Source organism: Peromyscus californicus, unplaced genomic scaffold (assembly GCF_007827085.1).
Source record: "Peromyscus californicus insignis strain IS unplaced genomic scaffold, ASM782708v3 Scaffold_8__1_contigs__length_139910024, whole genome shotgun sequence".
Classification (NCBI taxonomy): domain Eukaryota; kingdom Metazoa; phylum Chordata; class Mammalia; order Rodentia; family Cricetidae; genus Peromyscus; species Peromyscus californicus.
The window spans coordinates 125,960,208-125,984,419 of record NW_026294606.1 but is presented as its reverse complement, the minus strand read 5'-3'; the positions used below and the strand labels follow the sequence as shown (position 1 = coordinate 125,984,419).

At 37.2% G+C, this 24,212-nt stretch overlaps 1 protein-coding gene across 1 annotated transcript in view; it reads right to left on the bottom strand.

Annotated features, from left to right (window-relative positions):
- Positions 1–24,212, bottom strand: part of Itfg1 (integrin alpha FG-GAP repeat containing 1) — a 148,561-nt gene that overhangs the window by 53,628 nt on the left and 70,721 nt on the right. The window contains exons 7-8 of the mRNA XM_052729033.1: positions 18,596–18,657; positions 14,157–14,238 (exon numbers count right to left, since the gene is read on the bottom strand). Of these exons, the coding sequence (XP_052584993.1) occupies positions 14,157–14,238; positions 18,596–18,657 (144 nt within the window). The remainder of the gene's footprint in view (positions 1–14,156; positions 14,239–18,595; positions 18,658–24,212) is intronic.

Below are 24,212 nucleotides of genomic sequence, written 5' to 3'. Positions count from 1 at the left end.
ATTGTCTTCTACAGGGTCAGTCAATGTGTTAGCTTCCTGCATATCTTTATATAAATACATAGAGCATGTGCTTTACAGTATATTCTATAGTTTGGCTACCTTGAAAATTTGACAAACCATGTTTACTTTTTAAAAAATGTTTAAAATTTTAAAAATTATGTGTATGTGTCTGTGTGTATGTGCATGTAAATGCATGTACCCATGGAGGCCAGAAAGAGGGTGTCATATCACCCTGGAGCTACAGGCATTTGTAACTGTCTTATGTAGGTGCTGAGAACGGAACTTGGGTCCTCTGTAAGAGCAGTACACACTCTAGACTGCTGAGCCATTTCTCCAGTCCCAGTTTACTGTTATCTTTGAGAGAGCTTGGTATTGTTAAATTTACATCTGGCTCCTGCATAGCATCTGTTACACTGTATGGAAAATACCTCAATATACTTTGTTCTTACCTGATGTCCTAACACTGAGCTGTGACAAGTCCAAATAATCCAACAATAACTAACTTAGTATAATCATATTATTATTTATTGTGTAAATGACATAAATGGAAAACTACTGCTTCAATCATTACACGATATTAAATTTTTTGTCTAATTTCCATAAAGGGGTTCTTTTTATATTTAAAACTCAGGATACTACACTCTTACTGACAGGTCATTCTGACAGAAAATAAACAGAGAAATAACTGAATTAAATGATATCAGACCAAATGGACTTAACAGATATTTATAGAGCACTCATCCAAACACTGTAGATTACACATTATAAAACTAATGTTTTTGTAAAATTTTGTAAAATTAATGTATTTCTCTCTTGATTTTTTTTTCAGTGATCCACTTTTTCAGTTGTCCACTGTTATCTTCAGGAGTCTGTGTACAATCTCAGGTTGTTATCTTCAGGAGTCTGTGTACACTCTCAGGTTTCTCTTGCTGCTGATTTATAGTCTTATCCCATTGTAATTGGATAGAATACAACCAATTATTTCAGTATTCTTGTATTCAATATTTTGTGCCCTGCTATTTTAGAGACATTAGAAATAAAATCAGTCTTAACAATAGTTAATGGTACATGTAAAGGCCTCAGAAAAAAAAAAAAACAAGCCAAACCCCAAATCACAGAAAGTTCACAATTCACAGAAAGAAATCATTAAGACCAAGACCAACATTCAAGAAATGAAAAACAAACAACAACAACAAAACCACACAGAAAATCAACAAAATGGTTGGTTCTTTGAGAAACCCTTAGCCAAGTAACCAAATGAAAGAAAAGATAAATTAATAAAATTAATGAATAAAAAGGGGACCATTGAAGCATATACCAATGAAATACAGAAAATCATTAGGTCTTATTTTAAAAAGACATACTCAACTAAATTGGAAAGATCTAAAAAAAAATGATGAATTGATGCATATAGCCTACCAAAATTAAACCAAGATGAGATAATTCAATGAAATTGAAGCAGTAATTAAAACTCTCTCACCTAAAAAAGTCCAGGCCCAGATGGATTCACTGGTGAATTTTGCTAGACCTTAAAAGAATACTAATGTTTCTTAAACTATTTCATAAAACAGGAAAGGGAGGAGCATGTCCAAGCTCTTTATGAAGCTAATATTACCCTTTTACCAAAACCAGACACAGATGCAACAGAAAGAGAAAATTACAAAGCAATTTCTCCAATGAATACACATGCAAATATTCTCAACAAAATATGTGTAAATCAAATTCAAGAACACACCCAGAAGATCAGTATTCATTATTCTAATAAAGTTGGCTCTATTATAGAGATGTAGGAATAATTCAACATATAAATCAATAAGTGCTATAAATTGGACTCAAGGACAGAAATACCATGGTCATCTCGATACACTCAGAAAAGACTTTTGACAAAATCTAATACCTCTTCTTGATAAAAGTCCTGAAGAAACTCTGAATGAAAGCAACATACCTCAGTTATATAAAGGCTATATCCAACAAACCTCTATATAACATTATATTAAAGTTGGAAAAATTTAAATCATATCCAACAAAGTCAGAAACAAAGTAAGACTTTCTACTTTCTCCACTTTTATCAAACATAATACTGAATACTAGCTAGGACAAGAAGATGTGGGAAGTAAAAGGACATAACAAGAGAAGGAGGAGATAAAAGCAGCCCTATTTGCAGATGGGATGATTCTATAAGCAAGAGACCCCAAAGGCTTTAGGAGAAAAAAAATCTTAGAGTTGCTAAGTAGTTCAGCAAAGTGTCAGGAAGATTAACATACAAAAAGACAAACAAACAAACAAACAAACAAACAAACAAACTTGATAGTTGTTCTAGTTGAGTTTCTTCCTGAGAAAACACTGACCCAAAACAACTTGGGAAGAAAAGGACTTATTTCAGCTTACAGGTAACAGTGCATCAATGAAGGAAGTCAGGACAGGAGTTCAAGCTGGAACTAAAGGAGAAGCCATGGAGGATTCTGCTGTGGAATAGTCCTTCTGTATACTGTATGAATATATGTCTCTATGATTGCTTTAATAAACAAGCTGACTGGCCAACAGCTGAACAGGATAAAGTCAGGCAGGAAAGTCAAACTGAGAATAATGGGATGAGGAAGGGCGGAGTCAGAAGAGATGCCAGCCAGAAATGGAGGAAGTAGGACATGTAGAAAATGAGGTAACAAGCCACGAGTCACTTGGCAAAGCATGGATAAGAAATATGGGTTAATTCAAATGAAAGAGTTAGCTAGTAACAAGCCTGATCTATTATTGGCTGAGCATTTCAAATTAATATAAGCCTCTGTGTGGTAATTTGGAAGTGGCTGCTGGGACAGGAAAACTCCACCTACAGGACTCTGCTTGCTGGCCCATACTTAGCTAGCTTTCTCACACTCAGGTTTCACCTATGGCTGTTTCCCAACTCAGCACAAATGTTCAAAAGTGCCTTAGCACAGTGGCAGGCTGAAAGGCAGAAAATTTGGTTGTTGGTAGTTGGGTTTTATTTACATTTCTGTTTATTTTAACCCTTGATATTCAAGAAAATCTCTACCAAACATATATATATATGTATATGTATATATACATATACATATATATATATAATGAAGAAACAACGATCAGTGACTTTACATGACAAGAACACTGTAAAAACACTTAAGAAAATTACTAAATAGACTATTACAAATAATCAAAAAAGCAACAAACCCTGGAGAAGACGAGAATCGGTTACCACCATTACTAGAGGTAAAACTGAAATGTTTGCTTTGTAAACAAGAATGGCAGCAACAAAAGCACAGGGCACACAGAGAACAAGAGAAACAGTCTCTTCAGTGAAGAAGCAAAATGAAATCACAGAGGACACCTTGGTGGAAGACTTACCACTACATTTACCAGATTAAAAATGTAAAAACATGATCTGTAACAAGTTCAAAAGCAAAGGAAATATGACCATGAACTGGCCGCTATTAAGAAAACAACATATGAACAAGATGGTATCAAAACAGAGATTGTAAAACAAATATTCTGGAGCTGATACAGTACAACACATGAAGCAAGAAGTTCAACAGAGAGTGTGTGAGGGTCAATGGCAGAGAGGAGTAGTCACGACAAACAACTGGTAAACCTGAAGACAGCACAACTGACATTAAGTGGGATGGAGTCAGGTAAGCAGACTTGAAAGGTCCTGTGAGTCACTATTAAGTGAATCAATATCTGTCTGGTGACAGAGAGAAGCAGCTTAGCATGAGCAAGGAACACTTAATAAACTACTGATTGTCATCAGAAACCCTAGGGACAGAAGATGGCCACAAAACAGAACAAAACACAGGCTGAGAAGATGGTTTGTTGGTCAGGGCTTGCTGTAAACACATGAGGACTAGAGTTCAATCCCCAGTACTAATTCAAAAGCTGGGTACGGTGGCACAGAACATTTGATTGGCATAAGGCAGAGCTAACAGTAGATACTTCACATGAAGACTCTTAAATCAAAGGAGAAAAACAGGGTTACTGTGAAGAAAAAATTTCTTGATAAGATACAAACTAAGAGAAGACAAAGAGAAATTTTGTGTATTTATTATTTAATGTTTAGGAAAGAGTGTATTCAGATATAGTTAGTTCCTGGTCCCAAACAATGAACAATAATTTAGAAGTGAGCTATAGCTAAAAATCTGCCTGAATTCAAAGGGAAATGAAGGAATTTCTTTCCAGGAGCCTACAATATGTAGTAGAAACAATAATGGGATGAATTTACACTGATGAGAAAATAATATTTGATAATAAAATCTTTCAAAACGGCAATCTCATCCCAAGACAAATCAACACTCAGTGAATTCTGTAACAGAATCATTTCTGCTTGGTGTTCTCCCACCCCCAGAATCAATAAACTAATAAATACATCGAGAACTATATGTGTATCATGTTTCTGAAATGAGTAACTTCAGAGAATTTGGTCATATAGTATAAATCTTTTCTAAGATTAAGGCCATTAAAGGTGTAAGAAGCAGAAGGAAACATTATAAAAGAAACCATGGTTTTAAACCCTTCAGATCGAATATAGCTGAAGCTCACTGTTGGCTGCCATCACTGAGGATGATCAGGCACACATCTTAGGAGCCAGTAAAGAAGAAGAGTACATGATACATGAAAACAGAGCTGATACAGAACTAAGCATCCTTTCCCATCTCTGCCACTTTCATCCTAGCCCTTGAGCCGTGCTTCTTCACCTCTGAATCTCAATTGTTCAGTGGAATAAATAATATTTCTCACCCCAGAGAGATTTGGAAAAATCCCTTGAATTACATGTACAACATTCCCTCACATCTGTAGAGATGGGTTTGCTCTGTTTTGTCTAGGTGGGTTTTGAACTTGGCTCAAGTGTTCTTCCTGACTCAGTCTCCCATGTAGGTTGGTTGATAGCATTGATCACTATGCCTGGCTTATAAAAATTTTCTTATAAAATAGTTCTTGATATAAAAGTATTATTAATATGAAAGAGAAGTAAATAAATATTTGCATATCCTAAATTCTAGATCCTTTCCATGTTACCGATAAAAAAAAGCTTGAAAACTTCCCCTTAATGAAGTTGTGACTATTAGTACTATGGGGCAATGTGATGACAGGCCATAGCAGATTAAATACATATAATGTCCATTCGTCTCTATGCATGCTACTGTGGAAGGGAATAGGAATATGGAATGTCTTTGTGAAAGCTGCTAATGGAATAGAATGCTCTGGGCAAAAGGAAAATGGCAAAGGACATTTTCACCCATCCACCTACCCTGTCACCATTAATCCAACTCACCTACCTATCTAATCCTCTCTTCAGTGGGTGAAAGTTAAGCAGAGGACTTATGTACCCACCTACATCCAAGAAACAACACAGCTCTGATCTTCCTAATTATTGGATGAGGCATTTATACAGAATGAAAACTGCAGAGTTGTAAAACGAAGAAAAAGGATAATCACAAACAGCCAAACTTGTTTGAAAATAGCACAGGACATTTAGTTCCTTCATAGCATTCAGACTTCTATATTCCTCTGACTGAGAGCAGGGAACTCCTCTCGGGTATAATTTGCCAGAGAGAAATACATTTCACCATCTTCTTAGATGTATGAATCTAGTAGGTCTAAGAATAGACAAGGTGTCTTCAGTAGTCACTATTACAGTGCTGTAGAAATCAAAGAATGAAGAGATTGTAAAGTTCACAGGGCACTCAAATGGGTTGTTATACTAATCAGAGTGGAATTATAGTGATACATGTTCAATTAAGTGGTGTTATATTACAAAATATTGAAGATATCCATTAAATTATGAAATATGTGCAAGAGTGTAAAAGACATCGTTATTATGTAGAAATTTTATATTCAAAGGGATAATTTTGCATTCACACTAATAGGCATCACTAAAACCAGTTAAATGTGCAGTAGTTTGAGACTGTGTAATTAAGTCTGAGGTATGGCTTTATAAAAAACTCATTCATAAGTCAAGAATTTATCATATAAAACCCTACACATAGGTTTCAGGAACACTGGGGTTCCAGCTTTTCCCTAAAAACATCTAACTCAGCTTTAAATGCTGAGTATGTATAAAAAATTCAAGAATCTAAAGTAGTAATTTTATAATTCTTACATAAATTTCTCTTAGTGTCTTTTCTTGTTGCTACGATTAAACACCTAGAAAAAAGCAACTGAAGAGATAAAGGGTTCATTTCAGCTCACAGTTCCAGGTTCCAGTCCATCAGAGTATGGATGTCACACCAGCAGGAACTTGAGGAAGTCAGTCACATTGCATCATATTCAGAACAGAGCAATGAAGGCATGCATGCCAGCGCTCAGCTGGCTTCCCCCACTTTTATCAGTTCAGGATTCCCTGCCTATAATTAATACAGGTTGTCCCACATTAATTAACAAAATCAAGACAACCCTTCCCAAGCATGCTCAGAGACCTAGTTCCCAGATGATTCTAGACTTTTTCATGTTGACAATTAACACCAGCCATCACAATTACCATTTTCAATAAAAACATTCAAAGTATTTATCAGACCCACGGCTGGCATCTAAGACTCATCATAATAGATGTCTTGTGAAACTTTGTGCTACAAAGTAGAAAGAAATTCTGGGACTAATCATGCCTGTTATGGGAGTGAGGCTGTAATCTGCAGTGACATGGAATGGAAATACTGATGAATTACGTTTAGTATTAGTATTTGTTTCAAGGCTTCTCTAAGAATACTTCTTAATACTTCTCTAAGAAAAACTTCTCTGAGCACTTCATTTGCCACATGTCAATGTATATAAATGTAATGTTTACTAAAAATTTATAATAGTATTATTACCTTTCTTTGGAGTGATAGAGGGAGAAATGTCTGAAAACAAAATTGTCAGTATAAAGATATAAAAGGATATTAAGAAGCTGTATAAACATTTTCTATTAAAATGTTAGTAAGTGCTGAAGGTAACATGCTTTTCAGTGGTCAGAACTCAAGAATTGGAAAAATGGAAATATGAAGACTGGCTTTTCCTAATCTCTTCTTCAGATCACTAGTTACATGCTACTCACCTCTCCATTGCTCCCCCACCCCCTACAATGCTCCCTGTTTACTTGCCTGGTTTCTACAGTTACTCTGGGTTATGAATCATATCTGAAGACTTAAGAGCTAAGAGGCTCACATGAGAGGGAAGATAACATGTTATGTTTGTATTTCTGGATCACCTCAACCAATATGATTTCTAGTTCTATCCATTTACCTGGCTAGACCCTGAAGAAGGGTGTGTTCGAAATAGTTTTGATGAATTATTTTAAGCAAATGAAACAGTTCCATTGATTAACTAATTTGTTTTTAAGAGTCAAGCTCAAATTTACTACCTAAAATTCTTCAAATAATATCCTAAGGACCCCTGATGCCAAAATGCTAAGGGATCTTTCCAGAAAGGGGGGGGGGGGCAAAAAATTTCTAAGAGCCAGAAGAACAGTGAGTTTGTGGTGGAATTGTGTCTCCAAGGAATATCAGAGAATCTATTCCCATAATGTTTGTGATGTCGATTCTTCATAATAAACTTGACTACATCTGGAATTAACTAAAATCCAAATGGAGGGCATATCTATGAGGGATTTTTGTTTAATTTGAAGTAGGAAGAGCTACTTCTAATACAGATCTTGAGGTGGAAGACATACCTTTAATCTAGATCATTTAAACTGGAAAAACCCACCTCTAATCTGGGTCATACCTTCTGCTGGAAGCCTGTATAAGGACATGGAAGAAGAAAGCTTTGCCTGCCATTCCTTCACTGGTATAAGAGTCTATTTGTGGGGGATTCCAGTATATACTGAAGATCAGCTGAGATATCCAGACTCATGAGATTGAGCAACTACTGGATTCTTGGACTTTCTGTTCATAGCCAGACATTGTTGGATTAGCTGAACTGCAGCTCATAAGTCATAAATACCCACCTCTCTTTATATATAAAATGCATATATATGTTATATATAATATAGATATTCATTTTATAAGTTATTACTGTAGAGAACCCTGACTAATACAAAGTCTAACCAACATAATCATGAGCTGAACAAGAACAATAACAGATATACTAATGTGGATGGGAAAGCCTAGGAGGGTTCAACCCTGCCCAAAGTAATGTGGAGTGGGAGAAATAGTCTTTCTCAGGGAAGAGGATACCATTTGTTTATACAATCCTAAATGATCAGCCCTGAAAATATACATGTAAGTAGCATTATACAGGCTAAGCAGGTAATATTTATGTATTTATGAATATATACACACATACACCATCAATTAATTAAAAATGAGGCATGAATTTAAAAGGGAGGAAGGGGCAGTATATAGGAGGGCTTAGAGAGAAGGAAGATAAGGGGAATACGACGTAATTATAATCTCTAAAATATCATTTATAAGCAGCATTGATCCAGACTTGACAGAAACAGTAAAAAGTAAACCACACCAATAGAGCACAGTTTTGTGGGTTCAACAGGTGGGATGTATAGCACGTTAGATAGAGAGACTAGGTAAGGAAAATAGGGTCCACAGTGTTGGGCATATGGCTTTCAATTTTGAACAAAGTGGTCAAGGAAGGCCTCCAGGAAATGGTGACATTTCAGTGAAATCAGAAGGTAGTAACATAGTAAACAAAGAGGAGATCTAGAGGAAGACAATTTTATAAAGAAGGATGAGAAAGGGCAAATGGGTCAAGAAGGGACTACTTGAAAAACATCATGAGGCCAGGTAGCTGGAGAAAGTTACAATAACAGTTTTGGTGAGGCAAGATGCTATGGACATAGGCTCCTTCAATGCCCTACGACCTACTGTCCACCTTATAAAAGGTGATGAAACAAGGCTTTGCTACTAGTTAAACCTAGTGGGTCTCCAGAGCTTATATCTTGTTTGTATTACATTTGAGTATTTAGCAGACAATTTTACTGTCTAAAATACTATGTATAAAATTTGTCAAAAGCACACAAATACTTGAATGGTACTGCTATGCAGATAGCTGTTCCAGCTAAATAACAGAAATCATTTTTTATTTTAATTTGATTTCACATCTAGTCCTTCAGTATGTGTTACCAACTTTGTCTCCAATATACCAAATGTGAGCATTTCTTTCTACTTCCTAGAATTGTGCTGGTTCCACTTCATCCAGAGTCCTTGAATGGTTTACCACAGGTTCTTTTTCTTTAAGAAATTCTTTTTTATTCATTTTATATATCAGTCAAAGATCCCCCTCTTCCCTCCTCCCACCCCTCAAGTCTTCCCCTCCTAACCCATCCCCTATTCCCTCCTACAAGAAGGTAAGACCTCCCATGGCGAGATACATTTTTAGTAGAGGCAGGTCCAAGCCCCTCCTCCTGCCTCAAGGCTGTGCAAGGTGTCCCATCATAGATAGTGGAATCCAAAAAGCCTGCTCATGCACCAGGGATGGATTCTGATTCTACTGCCATGAGGTCCCTTAAGCAGATCAAGCTACACAATTGTCTTGCTATGCAGAGAGCCTAGTCCAGTCCCATGAAGGCTCCACAGCTGTTGATCTAAATTTCATGAGTTCCCACTAGTTTGGTTTGGTTGTCTCTGTAAGTTTCCCCATCATGATTTTGATGCCCTTGCTCATAGAATCCTTCTCTCTCTTCAGTGGGACTCCTGGAGCTCCACCTTTACCACAGGTTCTTTTAACTAATCTGGAAATTTTCAAACTCCTTACCATAGTCCATAAACCCATATAAGTTCTTGCCAAGAGACAGTCTTCTTTTTTGCTCTTTGAACAGCAAACTCATTTAGCCAAGTCTTGCTCAAATGCAATCTTCAAGCAGTTACTTAAAGTACCCTTTATCAACTTCTCATTTCAGTACCCTGTTTTAGTTCCTCACAGCTCTTTCCCTACCTTTCAAATATTTTTACTTTGTTTAGATCTCTTCTTCAATAGAATTTAAATTTCATGAGCATATGTTTCATTCATGGCCAAATGTCAAATATGTGAAACAGATTTAATCCACATGACAGGCACTCAAAGACAATTTTTGAATACATTAATTAACATCTTGTATGTAGTATAAACTTTTCATTAAAAATGAGAAAGAAGCTAAATGGAAGAAAAATGGGAACATGATTTTAAAGAACATATTGAATTATTTGATTGAACCAATGCCCATACAATTCATCCAAAGAAAATAAAAGGTAATCAGATTCCTTGGCCCCATCACTTGATAAGTTTGTCCATATTATACTTATTAAAGTAACTCTGTATTTTCTTGAAAAGTTATGACTAGTGATTAAAGTGATATAGCAATAAATTTAAAAATTAATATCTAAGATCTCCAAGATTTTTCTGATTTATTGATGATCCTCACTGGAGTTCATTACTTTTATTTTCTTTTTTAACAATAACAGAAAATAACGAAGCTACTTAACAAGAACAACCAAATTTCAAATGTAAGAATTAGACAAATAAAAACAGTATTAACTTGAAAATTTGTAATTAAAGGTATCCTTAAATAAGTCACATAACTGTACCCAGAACATCCCCTTTACAACTGCATTTAAGATACAGTTATTGCTTGTCTACTGATTGTATTTGATTTTTAAAATTCTTTTGTAAGAGAGAATAAGAACATTCAGGTGCTAATTAACATATATATTAAATATAAAATTTAAATCTTTATACATGGTTTATCTGACTTCTTATTCCCCATCAAGCAACAACAAGAAAATTTAATTTATAAGACTGTTACTAAATGACCTGTCTGTAAACCGAGGGGATGTGAGTGCTCTAAGTGTTGTTTTGATATAATCCTTTCTGGTCTACTATGGTTAACCAGAAATGAGAAGAAAATTTTTACCAGGCATTATATAGATTTCCTAAGAGAACCTTTTGGTGACAGTTTCCTAATACTTCTTAATTATCTAATATGGTAGGTACAACGGTATCAGATTTGGTACTAACAATAAACAGCGCTATGTTTACATTGGTTGGTATTTTCCACTGTGTTAATAACCTCATGGATAATAAAGTTTTCTGTTTTACTAGACCCTTTAGATAAGAGACCTGGAGACTAAGACAACAACATGGATGCTTCAAAGTCATGTCTAGTTCTTGTTAAAGAGCTAGGTATCAGATACTATGATGATCTGATACATGAAAATATCAGATATGGATATATAATAAATATTGAGTTTTGAAGTGATTCCATATTTAGAAAATATCAATATCCTACATAAGGTTTTGTTTTTCCTTCAGCTATGTAGCCATGTGTTTGTTTGTTTTTTGAGATAGGGTTTTGCCTTAGTCAATGTCTATTGCTGTGAAGAGACACCATAACCAAAGCAATCCTTAAAAGAGAAAGCATATAATTGGGGACTTGCTTAGTTTCCGAGGGTCAGTCCATTATCATAATGGCAGGGAGCATGGTGGCATGCATGGCACTGGAGCTGTGGCCAAGAGCTACCTCCTGACCCGCTGGCAGTAAGGCAGAGAGATACTGGCCTTGACATGGGCTTGTGAAACTTCAAAGCCCCACCCCTAGTGACATACTTTCTCTAACAAGGCCACAATTCCTAAACCTTCTAATCCTTTCAAATAGTGCCATTCCCTGGGCCTCTAGGGGTCATTCTTATTCAAACCACCAGAGGTCTCATGTGGACCAGGGTGGCCTCAAATTTACTAGCTATATAGCTGTGGATGACCTTTACTTTTGTATCCCCTGCTTCTACTTAACAAGTGCAAGGATTGTGGGTGTGCACCAATATGCCTGCTTTTTGTGGTGCTAGTGACTAAACCAGGGCTTTATGCATATCTGGAAGCCATTCTACCAACTGAGCTAAACTCTCAGCCCAGCTATACAGCTTTTTCTTGATTTTTCACATTAGATCTGGTATTATATACATACAAAATTAATACATTTTTCTCTAAATCTAGCCTTATGTAATTTTTTTTTTGTTGGAAGAATGTACCTTATTTCTACCAAGTATTTGCTTTATATAAGTTAATAAAGAGAGACTTATTTGAAATTCTATAATTTGATATTCTGAGACTATGTAGGAAGAGACAAAACTAACATTCGCATGTAAAGGGCAGATACAGATGAAATGTAACATGCCTTCCAGAGCTGAGCACAGCAGTACACACCTATAATCAGAACACTTGGAAGGCAGAGGCAAGAGGATTATGGAACTTCGAGACCATATATAGCAAGTTCATGCCAGCCAGGGCCACACAATGAGATCTAGTCACAAAACAAACTAGAACAACAAAGCGACTTCTAGCAGACACACTTTCCACAATGACTGCCCACTAACAGAGGCTAAGACACAGCACTTTCCCCAGTGCCCGCTGGCAGCTGTCATTTACTACATGATTTCTACAGCTCAATAAGGGCCCTGAGTTCTACAAATGGTAACCTTGGTAAATGTAACACGCCACTAAACTCTAAATCCTCCTCTTGCCATCCTCTGACATCACATTTTCTGCCTGCCAGTGGTTCTGGCCCACCTTGAGCTCTCCTGCCATCATTTGTCCTCTGTCAGTTTTTGTTTTATGCCTTCCTTAGAGGGTTCATTTAACTCCTGATCTTTGGGCTCTGGGAGGATTCTCCAGCTTTCTTTGGTTTTATTTCTCTGTTTAGACTTACTAAATGTTCCAGCTTTGTTTCTATACACTTTATTAATGTGACAGGGTTAAAGCACTTAAGTATGCAATCTACCTTTATTTAATTTTTACATGTCTTACACATTGTACCATTATTATTCTTTAAGTCTTCCAGAATAAATTTATTTTACTTTTTAAGAGGGCTGGAGAGTTGCCTCAGTGGTTAGCAATGCTTGTTGCTCTTGCAAAGAACTTGGGCTCCATTCCCAGCACCCACATGGAGGCCTACAATGCTTTCGATCTCCAGGTCAGGCAATCTGGCGCCACCCTCTGACTGCCACAGGCACCAAGCATACATGTATTACACACACACACATGAAAGCAAAACAATCATGTACATAAAACTAACAACCCTAAAGACAAATGAAAAACAATTTTACTTTTCATCTATTCTAGTGTCCGAACAACTAGCTGACTTCCTGGTGCTTCCTTCGTAGGTTCCTGCACCTGCCTCTTCATTTACTCATGTGGCTATAACTCCATCCCTGACTGCTTTCCATAGACAGAAGTTAAGTGTCCTAAAACTGCTTCCAGCTGCCTCTCTTTGGACAGAAAACTCGAGGCGCCTCATAGACTCCAACAGTCTTCCCAAGGCCTGAGAAGCATTTACTTAAGCACATTCCACTAGATCAAAGGCTTTGTTCAACTTTATTTCTGGAAGTCAATATCTAAATGTGGTTTTAACCAATTCTTCAAAACTGTTCTATTTGCCACAAATTATACAGGATAAAACTAGTCTTTGCTTAACTGTAATCATTTCGATAACCCAAAGTGCTTAGTCAATCTGTATGTTTCTACATTTTTACAGAAACTCTCCATTCAAGCCAAACTGGTATGTTTACTGGTCACTAACCATACCATTCACATGCTACCACAGACTTAGATGAACCTTATAGGTACTTCCAAGTCCAGTCCAAGTTCCCATTGACCAGCCATGTGCTGGTTTTCACTTCTCCTGTGGTATCAACTCCATACTCAGAAAAGAACTATAGTCTCTTTCCCCTCTTATATGTAGTAACTGTTTTCATTGTTCTTGTATTTATTTTTGGGATATTTATCTTTGGTCTTCCCACTTACACTGTATTTGTTTAAAGGCAAGGCTCTTACTTTCAAAACTTCAGCTTTATTACATTGTTTTTAGTATATCAATTTAAGTATAACAGAGGTCTAAGTTTTGCATTTAATTTGAAAGAGCTAATGATCCTGTAAAATTATATGACTTTTCTAATGGAGTTGTTCATGTAACTGAAGATAGAATCAATTTTACAGGAACTAAGAAATTCTCTGACAAAAATTCTCACAACTATTTTGTTAAAAAAACCTTTACTGGGTAATAAATTCTTAACTTAGTTTTTTCTTTATCATTCTGTAAGTTGTTCACTCCTACTTTCACTACATAAGCACATAAGAGAAAGCAGGGAAGGCAGAAGTGAGATAATCTGTTATTTTGATCATTTCTAGCCTTGGTTGCTGTGTTTTGAAACTGGGAACGTGGGGGCACTGAGAGGCAAAAGCAGTCTTACCGAAGTCTGCAAATGCTGACTGTCCAACCACCACCAGGTTTTTAGGTTTTTCAAAGACACTACTGATAGAGAAGTTTCCATCCTGTAAAACCAAACCAAAACAAACAAACAAACAAAAAAGAAAACAACTATCAATTAGGCCATCATAATGCATTCATCTGTCAAGTGAGAAACTCAAGAGAAAAATACTTTAATCCTCTTGTTCTTTCTCTAAAAGCATCCCAATCTCCTATCCAGCTTTATTATCAGAGGAGTCACAGTGAGCCACAGAAGACTCTTGTGGTTTGCTTGTTCTTTGCGATTGTCCCATGATGCTTATCACCCCTGTACTCCAGTTCTACACCTCTAATCAATTCTGTGAATCACTCTTCTAAATTATGGTTCTTCCCACTCCATGTTAGCTATTTCCTTTGTCCTTTCTATTTCTGTGGTGGAAACACAGCACAAGTTACCATTACATTAATATATATCCTACCTTCTCAATATATCCTACCTTCTCATAGCTACCTTTTTTCATCCATTTCCAACATGGTATTCAAGTAACTCACCTTCCCTAAGTTACTGTGAATCTTGCTCATATTACTGTACCACTTCCAGGTATTCTCTATCAAACCATCTGATATGGAGTAGTAGCCATAGTAACTGGGATAACAAAAGTTCCATTCATCTTCCTCTCAGTCTGAAACCATTTGATAGCTTCTTAATAGATTAACAAAGAGCTAATTACTTAGAGTAGAAGTCAAGACCATGCTAATCTTGTCTAAAGCAGTTTTTCTAATCTTACTTTTCAATATTTCAAATCATCTCTCTTCTACTCTCTGAATGCATTTGGTGATTTCTGTACACATCACTTCTTGCCTGTCTCCTCCTCTGACTTCCCCACTAAAACCCTACTAGCCATTTCAAAAGCTGACTCTTTCCTAAAGCCTTCACTGCTAATCCTGGGTGAGGCAGAGAGAGGCAACTGCTCCTCATATTTTGGCTTCTGTAATGTAAGGTTCATCTCTCTCCTCACATCTCCTGGTGAGGAGGCGTCATTGACATATCAGTCTTGGCTGTCCTGGACCACACATCTTGATTTCTCAGAGTGTGATCACTGAGCTGAGCATGTATATGCTCTAGAAAAGTCTTGCTGCTGCAGCTTCAGTGTTCTACTAGTTAATGTGGCTTTATATATTTAAGGTTCTATTTGGTCAACTGATAAATTACTGCAAAGTACTTGACCAGTCTTTTACTAAAACTGGCCAGCTATGTAGCATGAGTCTTAAAAGGTCTTATTATTAAGAACGAACCTCAAGCTAGGTATTGGGGTGAATGCTGGAAGATCAGAGAAGCAGAACAAGCCACAGCTTCCTCGCCTCGCCAATTCCTCAGCTGATCCTGTTTCCTCAGACTGGAGGCCTCTGAGTCCTCATCCAAATAGATCTCAGCTGAACTGCTGCTAAAAGTGTAAAAGCTTAACCAGCCTAGTTCCCTGTTCTCATGCCTTAAATACCTTTTTGCTTTCTGCCATCACTTCCTGGGATTAAAGGCTCTTGTTACCACACCTGGCTGTTTCCAGTGTGGCCTTGAACTCACAGAGATCCAGGCAGATCTCTGCCTCTATAATGCTAGGATTAAAGGCGTGTGTGCCACCATTTTCTGGCCTCTATATCTAGTGGCTGTTCTGTTCTCTGACCCCAGATAAGTTTATTAGGGTGCACAATATTTTGGGGAACATAATATCACCACACAGCTATTTTATGAATACTGTTATCTTATTGAGTTAATTTTCAATATATATTTCCCTTCATTTATATTAGTGATATACTTAGTGAGTACTGACACAAGGTCTCTCTTTGTATAACTTCTATTAGGCTCTTTTAAGAATTCTACTTAGCTCAAACCTGGCCTTTCATCTCCATCCTTATAGAATTACAAAAAATGCAACTAAGTTAGGTTGGCCAGAACCCCTTCTTCCTTCAGTTAACTAATAGCTCTGGCTTGCCTTGAGCTAGGATCCTGTTAAGTGAGTTCAGACAAAGATCATTCTTTCCTCTTAGTAACGTTATTCTTTTGTTCCTTGGCTATAAAAATTTCACATTTTTTTTTTATTTGTAGTTGAGCCCAATACTCTCATCCCTATATCAAAGCCCCATTGTAAGTAGTCTCCCTAAATCAAACCCATCTTTCCATCTTTAGCAAGTGTTTAATTAAAAAGATTTTGTTTTTAAAAACATTTTAATTTTTATTTTATACGTATGGGTGTTCTGCCTGCATTTATGTCTGTACATCACATGCATGCAGTGCTTGTGGAGGCCAGAAGGTAGCACTGGATCACTTAGGACTGGAGTTGTGATCCACCATGTGGGTGCTGAGATTTGAACTCAAACCCAGGGTCCTTGAAAGAGTAGCTGGTGCTCATAACAACTGAGTGGTCTCTCTAGCTCCCTGGCTATTTTATTTGTTTTATTTTTGATTTTTGCTTGAGACAGGGTCTCATTATATAGCCTTGCCTGGCCTGGAATGTGCCATGTAGAGCAGGCTGGCCTCAACTCACAGAGATCTGTGTGCCTCAACCTCTCAAGTGCTGGGATTAAAGACATGTATCACCATGACTAGCTTTTTATCCAAGTGTTTGGATAATTTTTACTTTAATGGTTACTCATTGACCCTGTCACTTTATTAAAACAACTTAGTTTATGTTAATAAAAATATTTGTTTTCTTTAAAGGAAAAAATTTTATAGACAAATGATCTCAATCAAGAATCTGTATTCTTCATGAACCTCGTTTTGCTATGCTTGATCACCTGTAAATCAGGCTATAATGAGAGGGTCCTGTGCATGTAAAAGTGTTTCATAATTTCATATACAAATTCTACTTATTTGTATCAAGGCTTGCCCACACATCCCCAGTATAAATTAATCAAACAGGTCTTGTGTGCTCTAAGCTCGAGATTTACTTGAGGTAGGAATGAAAGGCCATCTTCAAGCAAGTGTTCTTTAGCAGTGCGAGTCTTAGTGTCAACTATAAGAAATACACTAACAAGATTTCTGTCATCAGACACAGAAATGCAGTTACATTTTAAACCCAGGACACTGACCAAGGTTACTGTGTATTCCACCATTTTTCTCACCTTTCCCTGCCCTGTTAAAAACCAACTGAGTGAGTCACCTAGAGGCAGTCAGAGGCTTTGATCCCGCTTGAACAGGAACTATAGCAACATCATTGGCCTTTGGGGGGCAGGAGACAACTAAAGGGAAAAAAAGGCCGGGCACTGGTGGCGCACGCCTTTAATCCCAGCGCTCGGGAGGCAGAGGCAGGCGGATCTCTGTGAGTTCAAGACCAGCCTGGGCTACAGAGTAAGATCCAGGACAGCTAGGGTTACACAGAGAAACCCTGTCTTGAAAAACAAACAAACAACAAAAAACAACATAACAAGAAGTGACTTTCCAGCAATCTCTTCCCATGAGTTTGTGCTGTACATTTGCTACAACTGATTATTTACTATCAGAATTCTCATAAAATCTAGGGAATGGCTTTAATTTGGACTGAATAAAAGACAACCAGATAATCAGGAGTAATTAGGTGGAAAATCAAAAAGTCTAAAACTAAACTTTGATGCCTACTCTGCACCCTTGTGCTTTCCTCGCAAATATTCTACTGAACAGACTATTTAGCCCATTTTCCATGAGGAATGAGACTTTCATACTTGACTAATATGTGACAAATGTCACTGAGTTGGCCATTTTTACTGACCTTGAATTCTACTTTCCATCATGCAGCTTGAAATTGGCTTTGATATTTCTGGTGGTTTGCTCTTTGTTAATTTATCTTTCATATGACCTATATTAAGCTAAAAATCAAAGCATGAAACTGCCTTGAAAACTTATTAACTATTAACACCTATGGGGAAAGACTCCTTAATCTCAGTCAACCTGGCAGTAAATTGTCATTTGTTTTTAATTATTCTTCTAAAAATTAATTTTGTTTTTTTGACACATTCATATAGTTGTATAATGTATTTTGATTATGCCATCCCATCTTCTCTTATCTCTCCCAATTATTTAGTTCTCCATGTAATTATGTAAGCCTAAAGGTGAGGAGAAAAAAATTACTTTTTTAAAAAAAGTTCACAAATCATCAAGCTGAAAAATTAAATGTCAGTATCCTCTTTCAACAGCTGTCAGGCCAGCAGGGGTCCTGTTAACATCCCCATTAGAGCAGGCTTATTGCTTTAATTGGCAGTCATGCCTAAAGACCTGCAGAACCTGATGCTTAAGCAACCACTTCCTTCAGTATTCAGTAGTCTGAGTGCAGCAATGCAAGCAAGGGCTCTTAATGCTCTTCTGTTTATTACTGCAACCAACCACATGATCACAGTAACCTCATTTTATAAGACTGTGTGCCTTTATGCAAAGCGAGAATTTAAAAATGCTTCAGAGAAATGATTTCTTACCAGATTTTCCCATATCTCAAACTGGAAGGTATTAGAGGCAGACAATGTTGTGAGGAATAAATCTAGAAGGAAAACAAACAGCGATGTAAATTTTTGTAGTCATACTGATGTTTATACATTTAAAAGCAGGAAGAAGCCATACATAGAATAGTTATTAATATATTTCTACCTTAACATAAATTGTTTGATTATATTTTAGCAAATTTGATCACATTTTTAAAAAATGCAGATGACCTTGAATAGAACAATTAAGAAAAATGTACTCTTCATTGTTAAGAGCACATTTGCTATGAGACCTCCAAATGCAATCTGTATTTTCAGGGACAATTATTTCCAGCTTTTTCTTTTTGTTCCTTTTTTGTAGAGATGGGGATAGAACTCAGGTTTATACATGTCAATAAACCACTATCTTTCACCTATAAGCCTGGTCCTAGCTTTTAAAATTTTATTTTATTTTTGAGAAAGTCTCTCTATGTAGCCCTAGCTGTCTTGGAACTCCCTCTGTAGACCAGGGTAGTCTCAAACACATAGAGAGCCACCTGCCTCTGCCTCCCGAGAGCTGGGATTAAAGGCGTGCGCCACCACACCTGGCTCTTAAATCTTCTTTTATTTCAAGGTACACTATTTCGAGCACAATCAGTTTACATTTTCACCCTTAAAGCTGCCTCTGTCTATCACAGGATGGTCCAGCACCATGTTCAATCTCAGCACCCAAAATCTTTTAGCTCACATTAAGTGGGCAGTAAGTCAGGCTTACTATTCTGAGTAACAAAAGGTTTGTCCTCATAAACTAACACTACAGGAAGTGACTACAAAGTGCATGGGTAAAATGTCTCTAGGAAACAATAGGTTGATAGAGAAATCAAACACCCTCTTAATGCCAAGGTCAGGCAAATGAGCATTTATTTGAAGAATATAACTTATTTTTTTTTATAACAGCAATTTTACCTAGTGACTATTAAAGGTCTGAAGCCTAGTAGGTGACTCTTGGAATTTTAAAGTGGTTTCACTCTCATATGCTCTAAAATTGCTATTATTCATTATGACTCCAGACCACGAATATTTTAAAGAAATGCTTTTCCCCAACATGATGCTTAGGAAACTAGCAGTCACATTTTATTACTTTGTGTCAAATTTTATACAAGTTTATGAAGGTGGTGTATGTAATTATTATAGCTTGGTTCAAAGAACTTGAACTAATTTGCTCACTCTTATAATTAGCTGAACTCAGACTCCTGGCTCCGGGGAGAATAATTTTTATGTCCACACATCAAATCCTCAGCATTTGCTACGATCAGTCTGAAGACACTCTGCCTCTAGACAGAGAATTGTAGCATTTGATGAAGATGACTGATACCTTTATTGTCACAGGCATACTCTGGCTGAGGTATTCACTTTCACATTTATTTGGCAGCATTTGGGATTTTGGTGATGACAAACCTACCAGCAATCTCCTCTCATTTGGCTATGCATTCTCCACTTACAACAATTAACCAAATGCGAAGTTGTTTTCATTCCTTTTATTCTGATTGTAGTACACATCTTTCATCTTCCATGGGAAAGCCTTATTATCTGTTTCTCTGCTCCTTCCCTCCTACTCACACAGGTACACTCTAACAGAGCAGTTGCCATCGGATTTTACCATACTTTCCCCGTCTACTTGCATCTACATGTGCACTCCATCTGTACTTGCCCTTTGTGCTGGCTAGTTTTATGTCAACTTAACACATGTTATAGGAACCTGAGAGGAGGGAACTGCAATAGAGAAAATGCCTTCACAAGACTGGGATGTAGCCTGTAGAACATTTTCTTAAATAGTGATTGATGTGGGAGGATCCAGCCCATTGTGGGTGGTACCATCTTGGGCTTGTGACCTTGGTGCTATAAGAAAGCAGACTGAGCCAAGCCATGAAGAGTGAGCCCACAAGTAGCACTGCTCCACAGCCTCTGTATCAGCTTCTGCCCAGTTTCATTCCTGCCTTGGCTTTCCTCAGTGGACCGTGACTTAGGATGGGTAAGCCAAATAATCCCTTTCCTCCCCAAGTTGCTTTGGTCATGATGTTTCATCACAGCAGTAAAAACCCTAAGATACTCTTATACTTCAGAGTCACCTTGTAAATGAATTCTTCAAAATTGGCTCAAATTTCTCCCTTTCCTTCCAGATCTTTCCTTGAGGCGCAGCATTTTCCCCACTGTTACTCCATGGTGACATTCTGAATTCACACATGTCTTTGGAGTTTCTTGGGTGTGGGAGTCTTGCTTAATTGATTATTTCTGTGGTTTCTATGTACTTGGAAAGAGTATGTGTTCAAATTATTATTGAGCAATTAAATGTGATTGGCTGTGATAGCTATTCTTGGTTGTAAACCTGAGTATATCTGAAATTAACTAAACACCAAAATGGATGGGCATACATGTGAGTGATTTTTTGCTTAATTAAATCATTTGAAGTGAGAAGATCCACTTCCAATCTTCTGCTTCTTCTTCCTTTTTCCTCTTCTTTTTCCTTCTTCCTCCTCTTCTTCTTTTTCCTTCTTCCTCTTCCTCTTCTTATTCTTTTCCTGCTTACTCTTGCTCTCACTAGCAAGTTCATTCCTTCACCGGCATTAGAATCTACTTCTTTGGGATTCTGGCATATACTAAAGCCCAGCTGAGACAGCCTTGTGGATGGAGTAACCATTGTATTCTTGGACCTTCTATTCACACACCTCCATTTTTGGACTAGTTGGGCCACAGTAAGTCATTCTAGTAAATCCCATTATATATACATATATATACACACACTCTCTCTCTCTCTGTCTCTCTCTGTCTCTGTCTCTCTCTCTCTCTCTCTCTCTCTCTCTCTATATATATATATATATATATATATATACTTTCTATAAATTCTGTTACTCTAGAAAACTCTGACTAATATACTGGTCATGGTGACTACTAAGAAGAATGTACACGATAATGCTTTTAAATGATTTGAAAAGGTAGCAATAGCTGGGCAGTGGTGGCACATGCCTTTAATCCCAGCACTTGGGAGGCAGAGGCATGTGGATCTCTGAGTTTGAGGCTAGCCTGGTCTACAGCTCAAGTTCTAGTTCAGCCAGGAATGCACAGAGAAACCTTGTCTTGAAAAACAAAACAACAACAAAAAAAAACAACCCCAAAACAAACAAAAAAAGAAAGAATAGAAAAGAAAAGGTAGCAATCAGCATATTAAAGTGATTTGGGATTAATAAGGATTATTACTCACAGAAGAATCAGAATCACTAAAAATGCATTTGATATAAATCCTGAGATCCTTGAAAGCAGTAAACGCAGAAGAGAGGCAGCCATGCCTCTACTACAGGACAACTGGGCACAGGTCAGAGTTCTTCAGACTAAATGGCACATGTCACTAAAACGGTGGGCTTGTTTAGTGGTAAAGGAGCTAGAATCTTCTGGACAAAGATTCAAAGGCTCAGTGCAGATCTTCAGGGGCCTGGAGCTACTTTGTTACCACACATAGTAGATAGCAGCAAGCAATTTATTGCCACTGTTAGAAGACAATTCCTTTTTCCTGCTGGTGCTGTATGAGTCTTAGCATAGTGATCGCATAAAATGTGGTAAATTATTAACTTCTTGCTTTGTGCATATTTGAAAAATTTAAGAACTATAACATACAGTGCTACTATTTTTATAGTTTCACTAGCTGCTTGTTAAAACTGTGTAAAGCACTAAAGCTACATGAGGAAGTGTAGTAAAGCTATACTTGAAGTGCCTTGTAGATAGATTTAAAAAAAAATCTCATTTCAGTTTTGAATTATGTAAAGAGGTTATAGAAAAATGTTTACTACTTGGAGAAATAAAATAGAAATGATTAATTATTGATAACTCATTATAAAGAATCAATCATATTTCAGAGTGAATAAAATAACTACTAGAAAAAATCTTTAGGACATCAGCTATGAGACAGTGTCTTCTACGTATGATAGGGAAGCTGCATCCATGAAACTGCAGCAATAACCTGAACAATGACAATACTAGCTGACATGCCAAGGTTGCCTCTCACAAGGCCATATCCCTAAATGAAGAACTAAGGCAACTGATGTGTACTCAGAGAGGGAGAATCAGGCTTTTTCAGCAACAAGTCTGATAACCCTGATAGTCAGAAGCCCCCCTGTAGTCAGTCCTAAACACATATTCATATGAACAATATTCATTGGACTCAGAAGGTTGTATCTATATATACGTATGTGTCCGTGTGTATATGTGCATACATAAATATTAGAATCAGTCTTCTCCAGGGACAAGCCTGATAATCCTGATAGGTCATAGGTCAACCCTGTAGTCAGCCCTAAACAACACCAGAGGGACTCAAAAGGTTGTATTCATATATACATACATATATACATATACATATAAATAAATAATAGGTCATGCATTTGAGAGATAGTGAAAGAGACATGAGAAAAGTTGAAAAAGGGAGTGGAAGGGGTGGAAATGATGTAAATTTAGTTCTTATGTGTGAAATTCTAAAAGATAATTAAAACAACATTAGAGACCTACACGATGGCTCAGTGGCTAAAGATGATTGCCACCAAGACTGATAACCTGAGTTTGATTTGAAGGTCACACAAGGTAGAAGCAGCTAATTGACTAGTAAATTGTTCTTTGCCCTCCACAGGGGTGTACCCCCACCCCCACTTCACCACACATACAATAAATACATGTAATAAAAAAGAAAAAAGTTTAGTCAAGAAAGCAACAAAGCCTCTGTCTCTCTGATGGGTAAGAGTAAGTTACACAATAAAATGAAAGAAAATGCACCCAAGATAATGCTAATGGATGCTCCCAGATCACCTCTCAGGAGTGAAGGATTTACCTGAAGAGCTGTGGGTAGTTCTGCTCTTAGACAGCCCTAAGTAGTCAGTATTTGGAAGAGGTTTTGAGAAACCCACACTCAATAACCTGTCAGTTTACTGGCAAGAGCATGGATCCACAAAGAATTCAGGGTAACCCTGTGTGGTCATTGCCTCTATGTTCACAGCTCGCATATAGTTATAGTCAGTTGAAATTTTAAGTGACATTAGATCAAAATACAACTCTGGTTCCTTTTCTTCTCATCCATTAATAGAATATTTCCTAAAATGAAACTTCCTATAAGGAGCTTCTCAGAGTCTGTTTCCCAGGGAATCAAACCGATAGCAACTGCTACCCAAAGTGACTGAAAAAAGCAGGCGAGAATGTAGAGTTGGACCACCTAATGTGATGAACAGCATAGTTAGGCCAGCAAAGGTATCTCTCCCTGTCTTGAGATAGTATTCTGGTATCTAATATTTCAGGCTTTTACATGAATATGGGCTAAATTCTAACTATAAGGACAGTGCATTCGACAGCTATGGCCACACCAATTGACAATGTGACAAAAACGTCATGATGGCTAAGCATGGTTGGTTAGAAATGAAATACTAAGTGTGGATGATTCCATCATGGCTAAATAGAGGTGGTTAGTGGTCAGCTCTTACAGCAGAGCTCAAACAACTGAACAGCAGCATTTCAAGGTGAGTGGCTGAAGGAAGACATTAGGTCTCAACGAGGGAGACTCAGAAACCATGTTAAGACCCAGAAATCTGAGCTGGCAACATAG